General features: G+C 36.6%; 1 protein-coding gene and 1 long non-coding RNA gene across 6 annotated transcripts in view; one reads left to right on the top strand and one right to left on the bottom strand.

Moving 5' to 3' along the window:
• LOC107992410 (Kv channel-interacting protein 1) overlaps positions 1-15,811 on the top strand; it is a 56,511-nt gene that overhangs the window by 23,932 nt on the left and 16,768 nt on the right. For 4 of the 5 annotated variants that reach the window (XR_009833424.1, XM_062087131.1, XM_062087129.1 and 1 more), the window contains 3 exons: positions 3,550-3,845; positions 7,237-7,566; positions 11,313-11,501. Coding sequence is in view for 4 of the 5 variants with exons in the window: in XM_062087131.1 (XP_061943115.1) it covers positions 3,550-3,845; positions 7,237-7,566; positions 11,313-11,501 (815 nt within the window). In the remaining variant the exon portion in view is untranslated. The remainder of the gene's footprint in view (positions 1-3,549; positions 3,846-7,236; positions 7,567-11,312; positions 11,502-15,811) is intronic. The other variant, XM_062087132.1, reaches the window with a different exon arrangement.
• Positions 6,540-11,314, bottom strand: LOC114576810 (uncharacterized). The gene is made up of 2 exons (XR_009833428.1): positions 8,621-11,314; positions 6,540-7,682 (listed from the first exon to the last, which is right to left on the bottom strand). It is a non-coding gene; the product is annotated as an uncharacterized LOC114576810 (long non-coding RNA).

Genomic DNA, 15,811 nt, shown 5'->3' with positions numbered 1-15,811 from the left:
GCATCGATGCGTCGCGACAGAAAACGCGTTTCGATAATTTCGTTACTTGGAATTTACATCCATTCGCGTAATGGAATGAATAATAAAAAAAGGGGGGGAAAGGGGGGTACACAACGATCGATGACACGACGCACGTGAAAACAAACAGAGCATGATTAATTGTTGGAATTTATTGGAAACGTCGAAACTGTGATAAAATCAATGTTCGCACATTTCGAAGCCAGCGTATCAGTATGCACGGAATGGTGTCCGAAAAATGTGTCCATTCTGTCTATTTATATCGCGTAATATTTGCGTGATACGAGTGTAAATAAAACGCGTCGAAAAAAAAAATAACATAAGTCGATAAAAACGTTCGAACGAGGGATTGATAGACCCAAATTCCCGAAAGAAACGAAAAATATATCGCGGCTTATTCGTCCCTTTCTTTATTCCTTATTCGTATTTCTTATTGGATCCTCGTTGAGAAATGTTATTTTCAATTTATATTTTCTTATCTCTTATTCAGGCGTTCTTCTTGTTTCCACTTTCCCCCCTTTTTTTCTTTCTTTCTTTTTTTTTTTTTTTTGAGAATTCTTAGAAAACCCCCTTAATAACACTCGAACTTGCCAACTCGTCGAAGTGATTCTTTCAACTCGATATCTATCCATCCTCCTCGCTCGAAAAAGTTATACGAAGGATGGTGCACGAAGCATGCCTTTCTTCGCAATGAATTGAAATTATTCCGATCCCGGTATCCATAATTGGCAAATATTGTCGGTCATCTCGAACCACTTCGGATTTCTAGACGTAAAATAAATAATAATCTTACGTGTCTCTATTTATAACGTAATTAGACGTATACAATTATCGAAGGGAATCCAATGCCACTCGATCTTGAAGCTTGTTCGCTCGTACGACCCAGATACCCACGCGATATTGCCTCGATTCGAATTCTCCGGAACGATATCAGGCTACCATCCGTTCCCCTCTCAAAACCCATCCACCCCTTTTTGCCAAAAATCAAAAAAGTAAGGGGGATGTGCCTACAAAGTGAACAAGCTCCTTCTCCCGTGCTCTTCAACCGATCTTGAAGATCCTCTTCTTCGCCCTAGTGCTGCTTTTCACGAGCGCTCTGACCCCGGCTTTATCGCATCGAGGATAAACTGTGTTACACACGAATAAAGAACTCTGTCTTCCATCTTCAGGATTCTTTCGTCGATTCTTGTAGCAATTAGCTACGCGCTTTCATTTGACTCGTAATAAATGCTTATTTGCGATTCTCGATCAAACGTGATCTCATTTTTTTTTTAACAACTTAACTTTGATTGAATACAATCGATATTATTGTATACACTAACTTGTACTGTGTTTCTGTTTACTAATTTCAGGTACTAACAAAGCAAAGTCAAGAAAGCGAAGACAAACTAACCACCATCCACGCGTTATGTCAGCTCTGAGGATCCCCCCGCATCGGCTTAAATCGTAAAAAAAGAAAAGAAAAGAAAAAGAAAAGAATCGTGGAATAATAGCCGGGCGACAATCGTGGTGAAGCTCGCCAAAATTAACGCATGTGCGTTTAATTCACTAACGAATCGTGGATACCCGATCGGGGAAATTAATATCCAAAGGGTTAATTTAAACGGTCCATCCTCGAGGAGAGGAAACAACGTGGTTGTGCGCGAGAAAGGGTGAGCACGTAACTATGCGGAAAAATTCCATTTTCTTCCGTGTTCCAATTTCTCAGCAGGTCGTTACGTTTCGTAATGAAAACCAAGAGTGGATCGGTTTATCTTTTATCAGGGCAGTTGCGCGAAACAGGATAATTAAAATCTTTGCTCACCTTTCGAATTATCCTCTCTTCATCCCCTGCTATTATTAAACACCAAATATACCTCGTCGTACGTCGATTCAAAGTTTTAGTTGGAATTAACACTTCGGTTAAACGGTTCTGTTAAAATATTAATTAAAATTCAATTTCGATTAAATATTAATAATCAGAGTGAAAAATGAGATCGAACTCTACAATAGGAACGTTTTAAAAAAAACATGTCATTAGACCGCGGATTTTTATACGAAATTATAAATTTGGGAAGTTAAAATCCCATTCAGAAAATAGAGTATGCTATTATCAAGTCAATTTTTGATTTACTCCGATAACTTAATCGGTTGCCGAGATATAAAGATTCAAAGTTTCCATATACTTAAGACGAAGATTATGAATGGACAATTTCGACCTACATCTTTTCCTGAAAGTACCACGTACTACTTCCAGGAATCTGCCATTTGTCTGGACGTTGGGACAGGTCGATACGAGCGAGATGGCCGAATGAGCAACAAAGACGAAGACGATAAACGATTAAAAAATCACAATCTTTTCCTCGACGATATCTCGGCGACCGAAAGTCGTGTCGGGATAAATCTGAAAGCGTTTTAAAGGGCAAGGTCCCGCGCTTCCAATGAAACGTTCGCTCGTTGACCGGAAGTAATTATCTTTGAAGTTGCAACGGTACAAGGACTCTTCCTAATTTCAACAAGGTTCGATCAAATTTGAGGTATTAAATATTTAAAAAAAAAATTATTCTCCTTCCCTTTACGCGATCATATCTCGAGAAGCAAAAGTCGTATCGAGATAAATCGAAATTTTAAAGAGCATCCCTGCTACGCGATGATCGTTCATTCGTTGACCGGAAGTAACTACGCTTTTAGAGTTGTAAGAGTTGACTCGAAGTTTTTCCAGAGATTTTCAACAGAGTTTAATTGGGTTTAACTGTTCCCTCAAATTTTTCGAATCGGATATCTCAATGTTTTATCGCGTGTAATTAACATACAAGTGTAACGTAACCATTTATATAAAAAAAAAATCCGTGGTCTAATTCGTGAGATCTACAGATAGAGATTCAGTTTCGCATCGATTACAAACCCCGTTTGAATTTACATCCCCGGAATATAACGAAAGTTAAGTGGAGCAAGTTTAAAGCACTCGGCCGTCAAACTACTTTTCACACACGAATTCCATTTTCCATTCGGGAAAATGGAAATTGAACGTTAATGGAGAAATACAGTGGGTTATTAGAACACGGGGCGCAAAGCGAAAAGTCAGTGGGGTGTTTTGGCGCGGCCTTCACAGAATTCTCCATTTTCCCGTCTCGGGGGTAAAAGAGAGATACGTGGATCCTCGTAAATTCCTGGCTATTCACTGCCGAATTCCGAGAGCGCGGTGAGGAAAGTGGTTCGGCCCGCCGCCAATTGTAGAGTATCGAAAAGCAAGAGCATTCGCCGACTCTCCACCGATTTAAAATGCATACCGACGTAGAGAAAAGTTGGGCTCGAAACTTAATTTCCACCTACTTTTATCGCTTTTTAATTTAAAAAAAAAAAATCTTGAAAACTATAATATATTTATACAATATAGATTCTCAAAATTTCGCCTCGTATATATCGCGACAAGGAAATCGATAATAATCGAATTTAGTGGTAATTAATTAATCGATTAATTCTCTGAAAAAATACGGAGAAGAAGAGCGGCGGAGAAAAATGGAGGAAAAATGGGGAAAAAATTGATTGCAGGGCTCGAAGAAGCCTGCGAGTACGGCGTCAGGAGATCGCGGGGCCCTCCTCTGAAAGAAGGGGCTCCGCGCGAGAAGGGGCACGTAAACGTAGTACCCCTGGACCCGTCGTGGTGTTGTCCGCCGGGGGTGGCGGTGGTGGTGGGGGCGGAGGTGGGTGCAGACGCCGTGACTTGGAACGACGCGGAGGTGGCGGTCGGGGGGCTCCCTGTCTTGCCACCATCAGCTCCTCTGTCGCGGGGAGCGCGGGGGGTTGTGGCCCTGTGGTGGGGCTTCCCTCCTATAAAAAGCGTCAAGGTATCTTCTTCAACGCCCCGAAAAGGATCGATCTTGTTTTCCACGAATTTTTTTATTCGAGCAATAATCTACAGATTACTATCAATTTTCTTTTTCCTCTTCTTTTTCCTTTTTTTTTTTTCGTTTTTCTTACGCGCGATCTAGATCTATATAGTTTGTTTCTTTTTTTCTTTCTTTTTTCTTTTTTTCGTACCTTATTTTATTTTCTCGCATCGAAATCATTAAAATAATTCGTCCATTTTCATCTCGAAATAATTCATTCTCTTTCGAAATTAATTAATTTAATAAATACGTTCCGTGTTCCGAGCGAGTAGTGAATTTTAATAACAAATCGTATACGGGCAATAGTGACTATACGTTTAAATTTAGGTATTAAGTTATTTATATGAATATAAATATCAGTGATTAATAATAAATTTAATTTTCAAAGATAATATCGTGGAATTATTAAACTTTTCAATCGTGAATTTTACTCGAATTAGAAAAGAAGCAATTGGAAATTTTGTGTAAGTAATGAAATTGTTAATGACAGAGCTTTGTTGATGAAATGGAGTAGACTGTTAATTAAAACGGTATATAAATAAAAAAAAGAAAAGAAATATAATAATTAAGAAATAACCAGGAGGAAATTCTTGGTAGATTGGATAATTAATTAGTTTAAAGTCAAAGGAAAATAAAAAAAGAAAAGTATATTATTACTGTATGTTAATTAAACGAACTCTTATATTATTTTGTTTTTTTATATATCACTAGTGAATTCTAATAATTAAATTATTAGTAGATTATTGTTCTAATAAAAATATCACAATTTGCTTCTAACGCATAAAATTTCATTCTCATTTGAAAATTCATTCAAATTCATTCTTCAATTGTTATATTCGGTGGTGATAATGATATCATTTCTCATGCTGAAAAAGAGGATAATTGCAAACGCTTTGTCAATTTCGAAAGAATTGAATGCAATGTTATGTAAGAATATACCTTTTACGTATTTTTTCATAGAAATATCTCAAATTTATTATTTAGCGAAAGTAGTTGAACGATACACGATATGTTCGGAAATTTAATTTTTTATTATATACAATGAAAAACGAGAACGTTGGAATATAACGTCGATCGAAATACACAGAAGGTAGAATAATTTGGTACATCATGTATATATATATATATATTGGTTTATTTTCAAAAGATTAACATAGTTATTGTTAACGTTATCGCATTAAACAGGGCGTATAGCAGATAAGCAAAGACAAGTTACGCCTAGCTGACTGTTCTCAATCTTATCTAGCTTGTCACGTTAAACGTATTAGACTTGTCCTCACTTCCAAAGGCTTAGTATCCTAAACAAGCTCACGGTAAATTTAATCCATTATGGTCGATCATTGCGCACAGAATTTCAATTTCAGCCGAGTACGATGATTAAAAAGAAACCGATATTTATCATGGATCGGCCCACTTACAAATTCGATTCAAATTAATTCAAATTAAATCTAAATTTGATCACGCATTCGTTGTTACGGTTCGCCTCTTGGACAAAGCTCGAACATCTTATTCCACGTCGAGGAACATTTAGGTCACGCCTATCCATATCCGACACCTATGGTAAACATCCTTGATGGTGATTAGTCGGCTCGAGTCGCGTGATCGAAATCTCGATACGTGCGTTAATTATTTCGTTGCCTGGCTCGATCGATGATCGGAATCCGTGCATATTGATCAAAAATTAGCAAGTGAAAATCTCTGATTAGGTATTTTGATCTCAATTCTACCGGCCACTCTCGTTAACCGAGCTTGATAACAATTACACGGAATAATTTGCCTTTCAATTAAGCAATTTCACTAATTAAAGAAGTAATTACCGATATCCTATCCCATCCCTCCGTTTGTTTCAAAGTCAGTTAACGTGATTCGCCCTATCCGCTTAATTCGCAGAACACGGTTACAGATTATTTAATGAATATCTGAATATATCCGGCATGCCGCGCATCATTCGAGCGCATAATTCGCGTCTATAATTACCGTTTCTAATTATTTAGGCTTTGTTGCAAATCAGCACAGGTTTACGCAAGTAGGCGCGTTTATCGCGCGTTTATCACGCGCGCCTCTCAATTATACGGTCGAAATACGCATCGTTGCCCTACTCGACATTGCGACTAAATTTATAGGAATTTTAGGATAAGCAACGTTGGATAAATCTGAAAGAGCTGAATGAAGAAATGGATCGATACACGGAAATTTATTTCTCCTCTCGATCGATGCGCACGATTAAGAAATCAAACCTCTGTGAATTTCGATCGATATATTTATAGAGAAGATTAGCATCGATTGTTACGCGAGATATTTTATACGTTTGATACTGTATTTAAATTGAATAATAAAGCATAGATAGAAATAGAATACGGAGAGACACGCACGGGTTATCGATCGGTTTCGGGATTCCTCTTTAATCGAACTTTTTCATCCTCGCGATGAATGTTTTAACGATTCTCGCAATTAAATTTTCTATTTTTATTAAACCTCTTCCCATGTTCTCGTTACAAACTCGAGCTACTAGCTATTTTTCACGCGACACGTACTCGACCCTCGCCTACGATTCGCTTGAAACATCGATATGCCTGCCAACAAGCCGATTTATTTTTATTATTTCGTTTTATTCACTTGACGTGTATCTGTACAGAGATTTTTTTGTTGTACGTATACGTTTACTTAGATACACTTTCGTTCGAGACGCTCAGTCGAGATTAAGAAGAGTAAAGAACTCTGAGCTTTCTGCTAGAAATCATAGATAGTTGCTCGGATATTTGAACAAACTTGCACATAATACGATCAGGTAACGATAAAGGCACGCGGAAAGCTTTGAAAGCAAATAGCTCGGGAACTTTGGAGTATCTGCTCCTAAATGCGTTTGATTAAAGAGGAACAAGTCCGCTGCGAGTTAAAAGTTTCGTTAAAATCCACGTGACGAAACTCCCTTCTCTCCCCCGCTATAAATAAATACGTTCGAAAGTTCGTAATAATATTTTACGAAATATTTTACGAAATAAACACGGCGAATTAACCGTTGCAGGCCGAAAGTTCAAAAGTTTCCGCTTTAACGAAAAGGAAAACGAACCCGTTTGACGGTCTTTCTTTGAAAAAACCAAAATTTCCTAAAGTTCTTTTTATAAAGTTGAAACGCATCTCTGTACATTTGCACGAGCAACGTTTCCACGACGAAGCATCCCTGAACGGGAGAATAAAAATAAATCGATTTTCGGATAAATTGGCGATACCCGTAGCGTTTTACGTAGATCGCACACACTTGCACCCAGAGCACGCAACGATTATAGCGAGTTTGGTGGAATCGTCGCGCAGCGTTTAAGCGTTGTAACTCGGTGTTGTGATCTCGAAGGTAGCGGTGCCGCCTGGGGTCGTGGTAGCCGTGGCCGCGGCAGAGGTCGCGGGGGCGGCGCGAGCCTCCTCGGTTCAGGCGTCGCCCCCGCGAATTACAATTCAGGACTGCAGGGCGTAGCGCCTGAGCTGCGAGAGGTGGTGAACATTCTCGGGGAGAGGAACCAGGTTGGCACGCTGACAGGCGTGGGGCCGCCGCCGGGAGCGTTGGACAGCGACGGGCAGGGGGACGAGGAGGAGGGCACCTCGACGAAAAGGCCGCCTAGGCCCCTCTACAGGAGGCTGATCAATTACGTTCGACAGGCGTGGACCGGAGTGAAATTCGCTTTAGGTATTTAGCCAATTGTCGTTCGTATTCTCGCAAGTAGTATGTATCCGTGTTTATTTTTGCATGATGAACGAAATTTCTTCGATACTTCCCTCCCTCCCTCCTCCAGTTTTCGTGCACTGGAAAAGTTTCGAAAGTGCATTTATTCAGAAACGGTTCATTGGGCAGAGTTGTAGCTGATTTCCTTTTAAAGTGCATGCGTTAATGGATCATCCATTTCTACAATGAGACTGGAAAAAACACTGGAAGTTGCAGTTAGGAGATGAAATTTCGGAATGCAAATATGTTTCGCAAAGTGGATGCCAATTTATGAATGGAATTACAGCTAGCTTTCGATCGTCGTTCGTTTAAAATGCATGTGTTAATAAGCCATCAATTTGAGGGAAAGCAATCCCTTAAACAGTCCTCGTGCTGAAAATATTTCCAATTTAAATTATAATTTATTCATCTCGACATTAATTTAATACACAATTTTTTATATATATATATGTTAATAAACCGTCAATTTGAAGAGAAAGTCCTTTAAACAATCCCGCGTTGAAAATATTTCCAATTTAAATTATAATTTATTCATCTCGACGTTAATTTAATGCACAATTTTTTATATATATGTTAATAAACCCCTTCTTCGACGTGAAGAGAAGCAGTCCCTTAAAGCTGAAAATATTTCCAATTTAAATTATAATTTATTTATCTCGGCACTAATTTTTTTAAAAATTCAATCAAACGCGCAATTTTTATATATAGCAAACTCGAAAACGCAAAGTTGCAGGGACGAGGCAGATGAAATTTCGGAATGCAAATACGTTTGGCAAAGTTGGTGCCAATTTATCGCATATACCGCGCTCGAATCGTATCCCATGAAGTGGTTAGAACACATTTTCCACAGACGTGCGAGTCTCCTCTCCCTTCTGTTCGAACAAGCTCCCCCGAGTTGCTTACGTGCTTTACCCAGTCATCTATGTTGCATGATTTCCTACTTCTTCCCTGCGTACATGCATACATCTTCCCTCGCTCTTCTCCTCCGTGTTTCCAAACGTTATTGTGCTTGACTTACCCTTCGATCGACTTTCTTCTTCTTCTTCTTCCGATGCTTCCTCTTGCTCAACGACCATCATCGCCATGTTGCGTTCGAGTAAAGCGTTCGATGAAAAATTCAAACCCGCCACTTAGAAATCCTTTTAAATATCAATGAAATAATTCATCGAGGTTAATAAGAAGATATTAGCGAGTGTATATTTCCCTTTGGAAAGAAGAAAGGAGAAAATTATCCCGTTCCGGAAACTCTCGAGAAGTTTGTTATTATTATTATTATTGATCTTCACCTTGGATTATCGCATCTGAAAAGTTCGTTTCTTCTGAGAAAGAAATAAAGGGATATTACAGTGACAATTTGGAGAATAAATAAATGAAAGTTGTAGAGGGAAAGAATTCGAGGGATACGAGCATTGATCGACGGTGCGCGAGGAAAAAAGAGAAAAAAAATAGGTCAACATTTCCCCATTGAAGAAGGGGAACAGTTTCCAATAAATTTCTTTACTCGCAGCCACCGCGACCGCCGCCGCCGTGAGAGGTAACTGAATTCTCGAAAGCATTTCCACTGCAATTCAACGCCTCGTTTAATCGCGAGATGAATAAAAGCGTACGTCGTCGGTGTGCGATCGAAAGCAAGCTGACAATAGGTTTCTGCCGTGGGAAATTCATTTAAACGAAGGTGTACGCCGTGATCGGTGCATCGTCGATCGCACGTGCCTCGAATTATCCCGCGAACAAAAAGAAATGGAAACGCACCCATGTTAATTGCCTTTTTAACCTTTCGATTTTTAGCAAAATATTCGTTGCTTCTTCATCCATTATTCCTTTATTCCTCGCGATATTCCTCGACGGGAGAAGTAAAATTAAAAAAAGAAGATTAAAATCCGTGTAGAAGAAAAAGATTCATTCGTTTTCCAAAAAAAAAGTTAATGAACGTATAAGTGGATTAAAGGAGGGAAAACGGAGAGAGAGAGGGAGAGAGAAAGAGGTAAAAGTGTGAAATAAACGTAAAAAATCTCTTTGGATTTCTTCCGTGTAATGGAGATTTCAAGCCTGGTGAATCCGCGCGAACTATAATATATGATTGCCAAGGAACCTCTCCATTGTACAGCGGAGAGTATCTACACTTCATACGAATTTCAATTACAAACGGATATTCTTTTTTTTGTACCAAGATTTATTTTAGAATCTTCTATTCCGTATTGGGAAACGATACGACAAATTAATGTCTCTCTTTCTCTCTCTCTCTCTTTTTCTTTTTAACACATAACTTTTGAAAGCTTCTGAAATCAAAAAATATTATTACATTCTTCTCGATATAGTTTGTTTTGACATTGGAACTACTAGATTACTATATTTAAGAAAAAATGAAATACATAATATTTAATACTTTGATGTACTTGTAAAAGTCATCTTATTTTCAAAAAAATATTTAAAAAAAAAAATTAGTTCTAGTGTTAAAATAATATTATATTCGACGACACTGAGCGTTTAATTTATAATGCTTTATAACGAATTCGAATCTACGATGATACATCGATATAAACCCTTCTCCTAGAATAGAATATCAAATATCCGAAATTGAAATTTCAAAGTTTATCCGAGCAAAGTTCCTTGATTCCTTCCACGTATTTCATGAATCTACATTGCACATGAGAGGAAAACTACTTCGCAAACAAATACCTGAACTATCAGAGAAATTAGTTGTTCGCTTTTTTGATTCGCTTCTTCCTGCAAATACAAAGTATCCTTTGTATAATATTAAAAATTATTATTAATGGGCCACGTATTTGCATGTCGTAAAACGCACAGCTTGCTAAATCCGTGGTAACTGGAAATAATCAATGTAAACACGTTAACCTGGAATATGCTATAATCGTCGTTTTCATGACTCCACATGCGTTTCAAATAGCGCATCGCGCGAGTTTAATTGGTTGAAAGCTGAATATTATACGGATACCTACTTGAAGATTAAACCAGGCGTAATATCGAAATGGTCGGAATAAAGTTTGTTGACAAGCTTTCGTTTGTTCGTATTAAATCAGCCGGAACCCTTTAATGTCGTATCGCCAGACACAGTTTTCATTTATCACTTTATCGCGCGGATCTATCCACAAAAATGGGAAATTTTAATTGATATTGTGTGGAATAAAGTGAGGTAAAGGTAGACGCGATTAAAACCCATCTCTTTTTCACAGAGTGAATGATAAATCGATGGAAATTTAACCAAAAACTTCGAATCTGATAAATCTATCTCTATCTTCACACCTCGCTTAACTGGCCGTCTTTAACAGGCTATCAGAATATATACCACTCGCAAAGTGTACTTTGCAAAGTCGTAAAACACCCTTTGGAACAAACTGGCCAAACTGTGTGCGTGTAGAATTGGATTCGCGACAGATATTTTCAATGAAAATTTGGTGGAACCACGATATCCTATATTACATCCTTGTGAACAGATTTTCGAATTCTATGATGTAGAAACCAGAGTCTAGAGGGATTAGGATTTTTTTATATACCAGTCTCGAATCGATTTAGTTAAACCATGGAATCCACGCACCGATTAAAGATCTTAGTCGATCGCGACAGTTATATCGATTTCTGATACAAGTATTTCCCAAACAATGTTCAACCAATCTCGAAACCGTCCGATTCGATCGGGCAAATAAGAAATTCGACCGATGATTAACAGGAACACTCTCTCGATTTTTCAGACTCGGAGTACGAGGAGGAACAAACGCCGAGATACAGGCCCGACTCTTTGGCGAGTCTTTGTCGTGCTACCAGATTCACAGAGGCAGAGTTGAAGAGAATATATCGTGGCTTCAAGGCGGAATGTCCCACGGGAGTCGTCAGAGAGGAAACTTTCAAGTGCATCTATTCACAATTCTTTCCACAAGGAGGTAGATATATATATATATATGTCACGATGATAATGAAAAATCTTTTGAAAAATTTTACTATCGTTTTAATTAATGACGAATACGCGGGCAATGATAAATAATGGGAAATGAATAGAATTTTAATTCGTTCGAGGATAAAGTCGACTCTTTACTTTCTTTTCGAAAACGGTTATTTCTTTTTTCTTTTTACGTTAGCTTGAAATACCCTTTACCGATGTTTATAACAGATTCTTAAAAATCTGTCGTGCCGTTTATCATTCCGTCCAATGAAATAAACGATCCTGGATAGGTATCTGCACAGGTAGCCGATAAATCGAGCATTGTATTCCTCGTACGTTTCTTCAGCTCAGATAAAGAAACAGAGTGAAATCGTTGAAATTATTTTTTTCGCTAGGAAAACAAATTATTTTAATATGAACGTTGTGAATTGAGTTTTCTTCTCGAATTCGAGTAAAAATACGCGCAAATTGAAACTATAAACGAGCGATGGTATTCGAATTTTAAGATTCGTCCCAATGCTATTTCTCCCTCTTTTATTCCACGTTAAAAAAATTTCCCTCTGTTTCGCGGTAACGTGTGGTCGAAAAACATAAACAATAGGTCAGATATATGCGTAAAGGGGTAAAGAAAAATACAAAGGGGGAGAGAGAGAAAGAGAGAGAGAGAGTACAATCGAATAGAGCAAATAGCCCCATGATATTTCATTGAGCGCAGATATAGTTACCATGGTAACAAACTCCGGTGGTATCAAAATCGTCCTACGTTTCAAACATTCCCCTTTATCCGTCCGTATAAACGATATCGATATTCGTCGGTGAACAGTTCCCTATCGATTTCAAATATTTTTGTGCTTTCCAAGGTTTTCTCGTATACTTGGAAAATATTTACTTTCGAGTCGATGGATAGAAAAAAAAAAAAATAAATAAATAAATCCCCATTTTACGTTTATTTTATATTTTCCTCCTATTTATCCGCCATCGATAATAATTTATCATTCTATCGTTCATCGCAATTCACGAATTACTATATTTTTGTCCCTATATTTCAGAATATTCAGCGTTGTTTCATCGTTGATATGTGCGAAAAAAGAGCCATGTTCTAAAAAAATGTCACCGCGATATTTCGATCGACGGGTCAATAATTATCTTCGATTTAATTAACGCGCTAGTCATTGCAGAGAAATATATATAAAATATATAATAATAACTAATCCTATTTTTTTGGCGAATTTTTGACGCTTCGTATTCTCGCTTACGAAAAACAACGAGATATTTGATTTAACTCGCTCGTGTCCGAGATAACAAATTCAAATTCAAGGATAATTCTTTCGAAAATGAAATTTTTCCAATGCTATATACGTTTTATATCTTGACGTATCGATCAAAATAATTTCGTTGGCAATGAGCATCGTACTACTTTACCCGCAGTCGCGCATACGGAAGGCGTCCGTTCGGTTCCCCGTGGCAGTGACAATTTTTCTTCGTGGACGGTTTCACGGCCTAAGAGGTGTGCGCGTCGCATCGATACCAACACTTGTTTGTCGTTCGACGTAAGAGAAGAAGAACGGAGAAGAATTTACGAGCCTCAAAATCGAGGAGGGAAAAAAAGAAATCGTACCGGGCTACTAAATCCCATTCGTTCGACCTAATCCAATATCACGATCCACGATAATTTATGTAAGCTTTAAACCTTCAGTTTTATTTATGAAAAAAACTTTACTACGCGAAAGTAACTTTCTTAATTAAAAATTTAAAAGTGTTTGAGTGCATTTGGGAACTATAAATTTGGGAGAGAAAAAAATTTTTTCTATAAGCGAGTTTTCGAAAATGTATCTTTCGTTTATCTACACGTTTCTTCACGTCGAATTTTTAACGAATGATGGATGACAGATTATCATTCGCGTACAGCCCAGTTAATTTTACTATTCACTACGTTCAATCAAGAAAATTTACCTTTCCATTCGTTCTCGTGTCATACAATCGAGTCGCGTGTTGAATAGCTGTATGCCGTTTCACCTGTTACAGGTTAACCCCTAACATTTTCTACAATTTATTGCTTGTAAACGATTAGTAGTTTCCTTTATATTCGTAAAAGTGCAAGGAAAATAATTTTATTCCAAATTATGACAACAAAGTAAATAAAACTTTATATGAATAAGTCTGATGTTTATAATATTTATAATATTAATTTTTTTTATACACGCACAATGTTATTACAAGTAGAAAGCCGTAAGATTTTGACAAATATGCAAACGTGCAAAGGTCAAAAGGGACGGCATCTGTCTAGCTTTACTTGCTCTTATCAAAGAGAAACATGTTTGTACTTATCTAAAACCCCTCAAGCATTTCGAGAAGGTAAACGAAACTGTTACTGAATTCGTGGCACAGCGGAATGAAATTTATACCTTTGAAATTGTCCAGTGGATTATTCAACGACAAGAGAATGCTTTAAAATTTTGGATCGATAGTCAAAAGTCGAACAGGTGAATTATAGCAACGCGATAACGTCCATTTTGTTGAATAATGACATAGTCATGGTATAATCTATTTGTTTACCGAAACTTTTCCGTCTGCCGAACAATGAATGTTTGATTAAAATATATTCTTGTATTTTTATATCTAATTTAAAAATTAATTCTCTAAAAATTAATTTTTTTTCCTAATTTTTAAATAACAAAGAAAAAAAATTTTCAAAAACAAGTTGAAATCGCATTAATATGTATTACTACTTTGCCTTGGAAAAATTCAGTTGCCGAGCAGAGTCTTTCGCCATAAAAATATCACCATTTCACCTCCAAACGCAAAAACGTTTTCTCTGCAATCGAATTCCTTTTCCAGTGAAAAATGTCCTAAGAATTTTCATACAAAGTGAAACTCATCTCGAAAATATAAATATTGATCGAAAGTAAAAAATCATTTCTCCTATCGGAAATATTTATTTTTCGATAATAATGCATGTAGAAATGAGTTTTATCGATTATTATTTAAATTTAATAGTTCTAATTTAAAAAAAAAGAAAGAAGCTCTATCTTATTCTACTCTATGCAACAATAATAGAATTCGATGGAGAACAGAAAGAAATTGCAAATATTTAGAGAAAATTTATTTATGAATTTATATTTGCCGTTGTTTTTTTCAATTCTCAAAATGGAAATACAAAAAGCAAATAAAAATATTTTGCATTTTGGTGTAAATAACAGTTCTCTTTTGCGAATTTCGTGCGTAATATCTGATTTTTAAATTAAAAGCAATGAAAATTATATCAAATATTACATTCGTATCGTTTAGATTGTTAGTTCGATTTAGAAAATTCATAATAATTTCAAATTTTTGTATAAAAAATTAAAAAACTCTAAAAATAGAATCTTTTTCTAGTCGTAAATATCGTAAAAAAAAATGTATGAATGTTTATTATAAACGACCAATATATAATAAATTTACAAAAAGAAAACTTGAGAAATCTTCCAATTTCGAACAGAAGAAAAAAATCTTTATAATAAATACCCCGCAATTATAATATTGATATTCGGCAGAGGAAATAGCTTTATATTCGAGTTTTGTCGTAACGTCGAATAATAGCACATCTATTTTCCTCCAAAGACCTAATTCGCATAAGCTCGACAACTTGAACGACTTAATCCACTTTGCCCATCCCCTCCCTAATAACACAAGAGTACTCCTATTGTGATAATTCGGTAGATGGGACGTGTACTAATTTCTGGATGAATCATTTCAATTGAAGAAATACCTCAGAGATTTCTGTTCAAACGAGACAGGGCTGTCATTTCTTAAATTCCTTGATATTCCTCTAAGGAAAATCAAGAGGCATTTTCACGAATAACGATAATAGATATTCGTGAAATTCATTTGTTTTGCTTAAAAAAGACTCCCAATTCTTTTTTTTTTTTTTGTAAAACGTGAACAAAATCTCATGTAAAAGAAATGGAATAACGTTTCCATCGAATAATTTCTAAGCACAAATCTCAGCTTTGTCGAACTAGTAGAAACTTATTAGACCAGTTTGAATTCACGAACGACGGTAAATCTGATGATCTTGATAGGTTTCCTCGAGAAGAGCACCATAGAGCAGTATTCGCTGTCTGAGAAATTCAAGTGCTTATTAAGGCTATTCTTCTATTTTCTAAAGTTTATTATTTCGGCGAAGGCTTTCGAAAAGAAAATTTATGGGAATGCAATTCTGGGCAAGTTACCATGTCTCTTAATTCTATCTTGATATTTTTATCCGTATCCTATTTTGCAACATTTATGGTATAATAATATCAATAACCATCTTACAGTTATAAAAACTAT

This window comes from Apis cerana, linkage group LG1 (genome assembly GCF_029169275.1).
Source record: "Apis cerana isolate GH-2021 linkage group LG1, AcerK_1.0, whole genome shotgun sequence".
Lineage (NCBI taxonomy): Eukaryota > Metazoa > Arthropoda > Insecta > Hymenoptera > Apidae > Apis > Apis cerana.
This window is presented reverse-complemented; position numbering and strand designations above follow the sequence as displayed.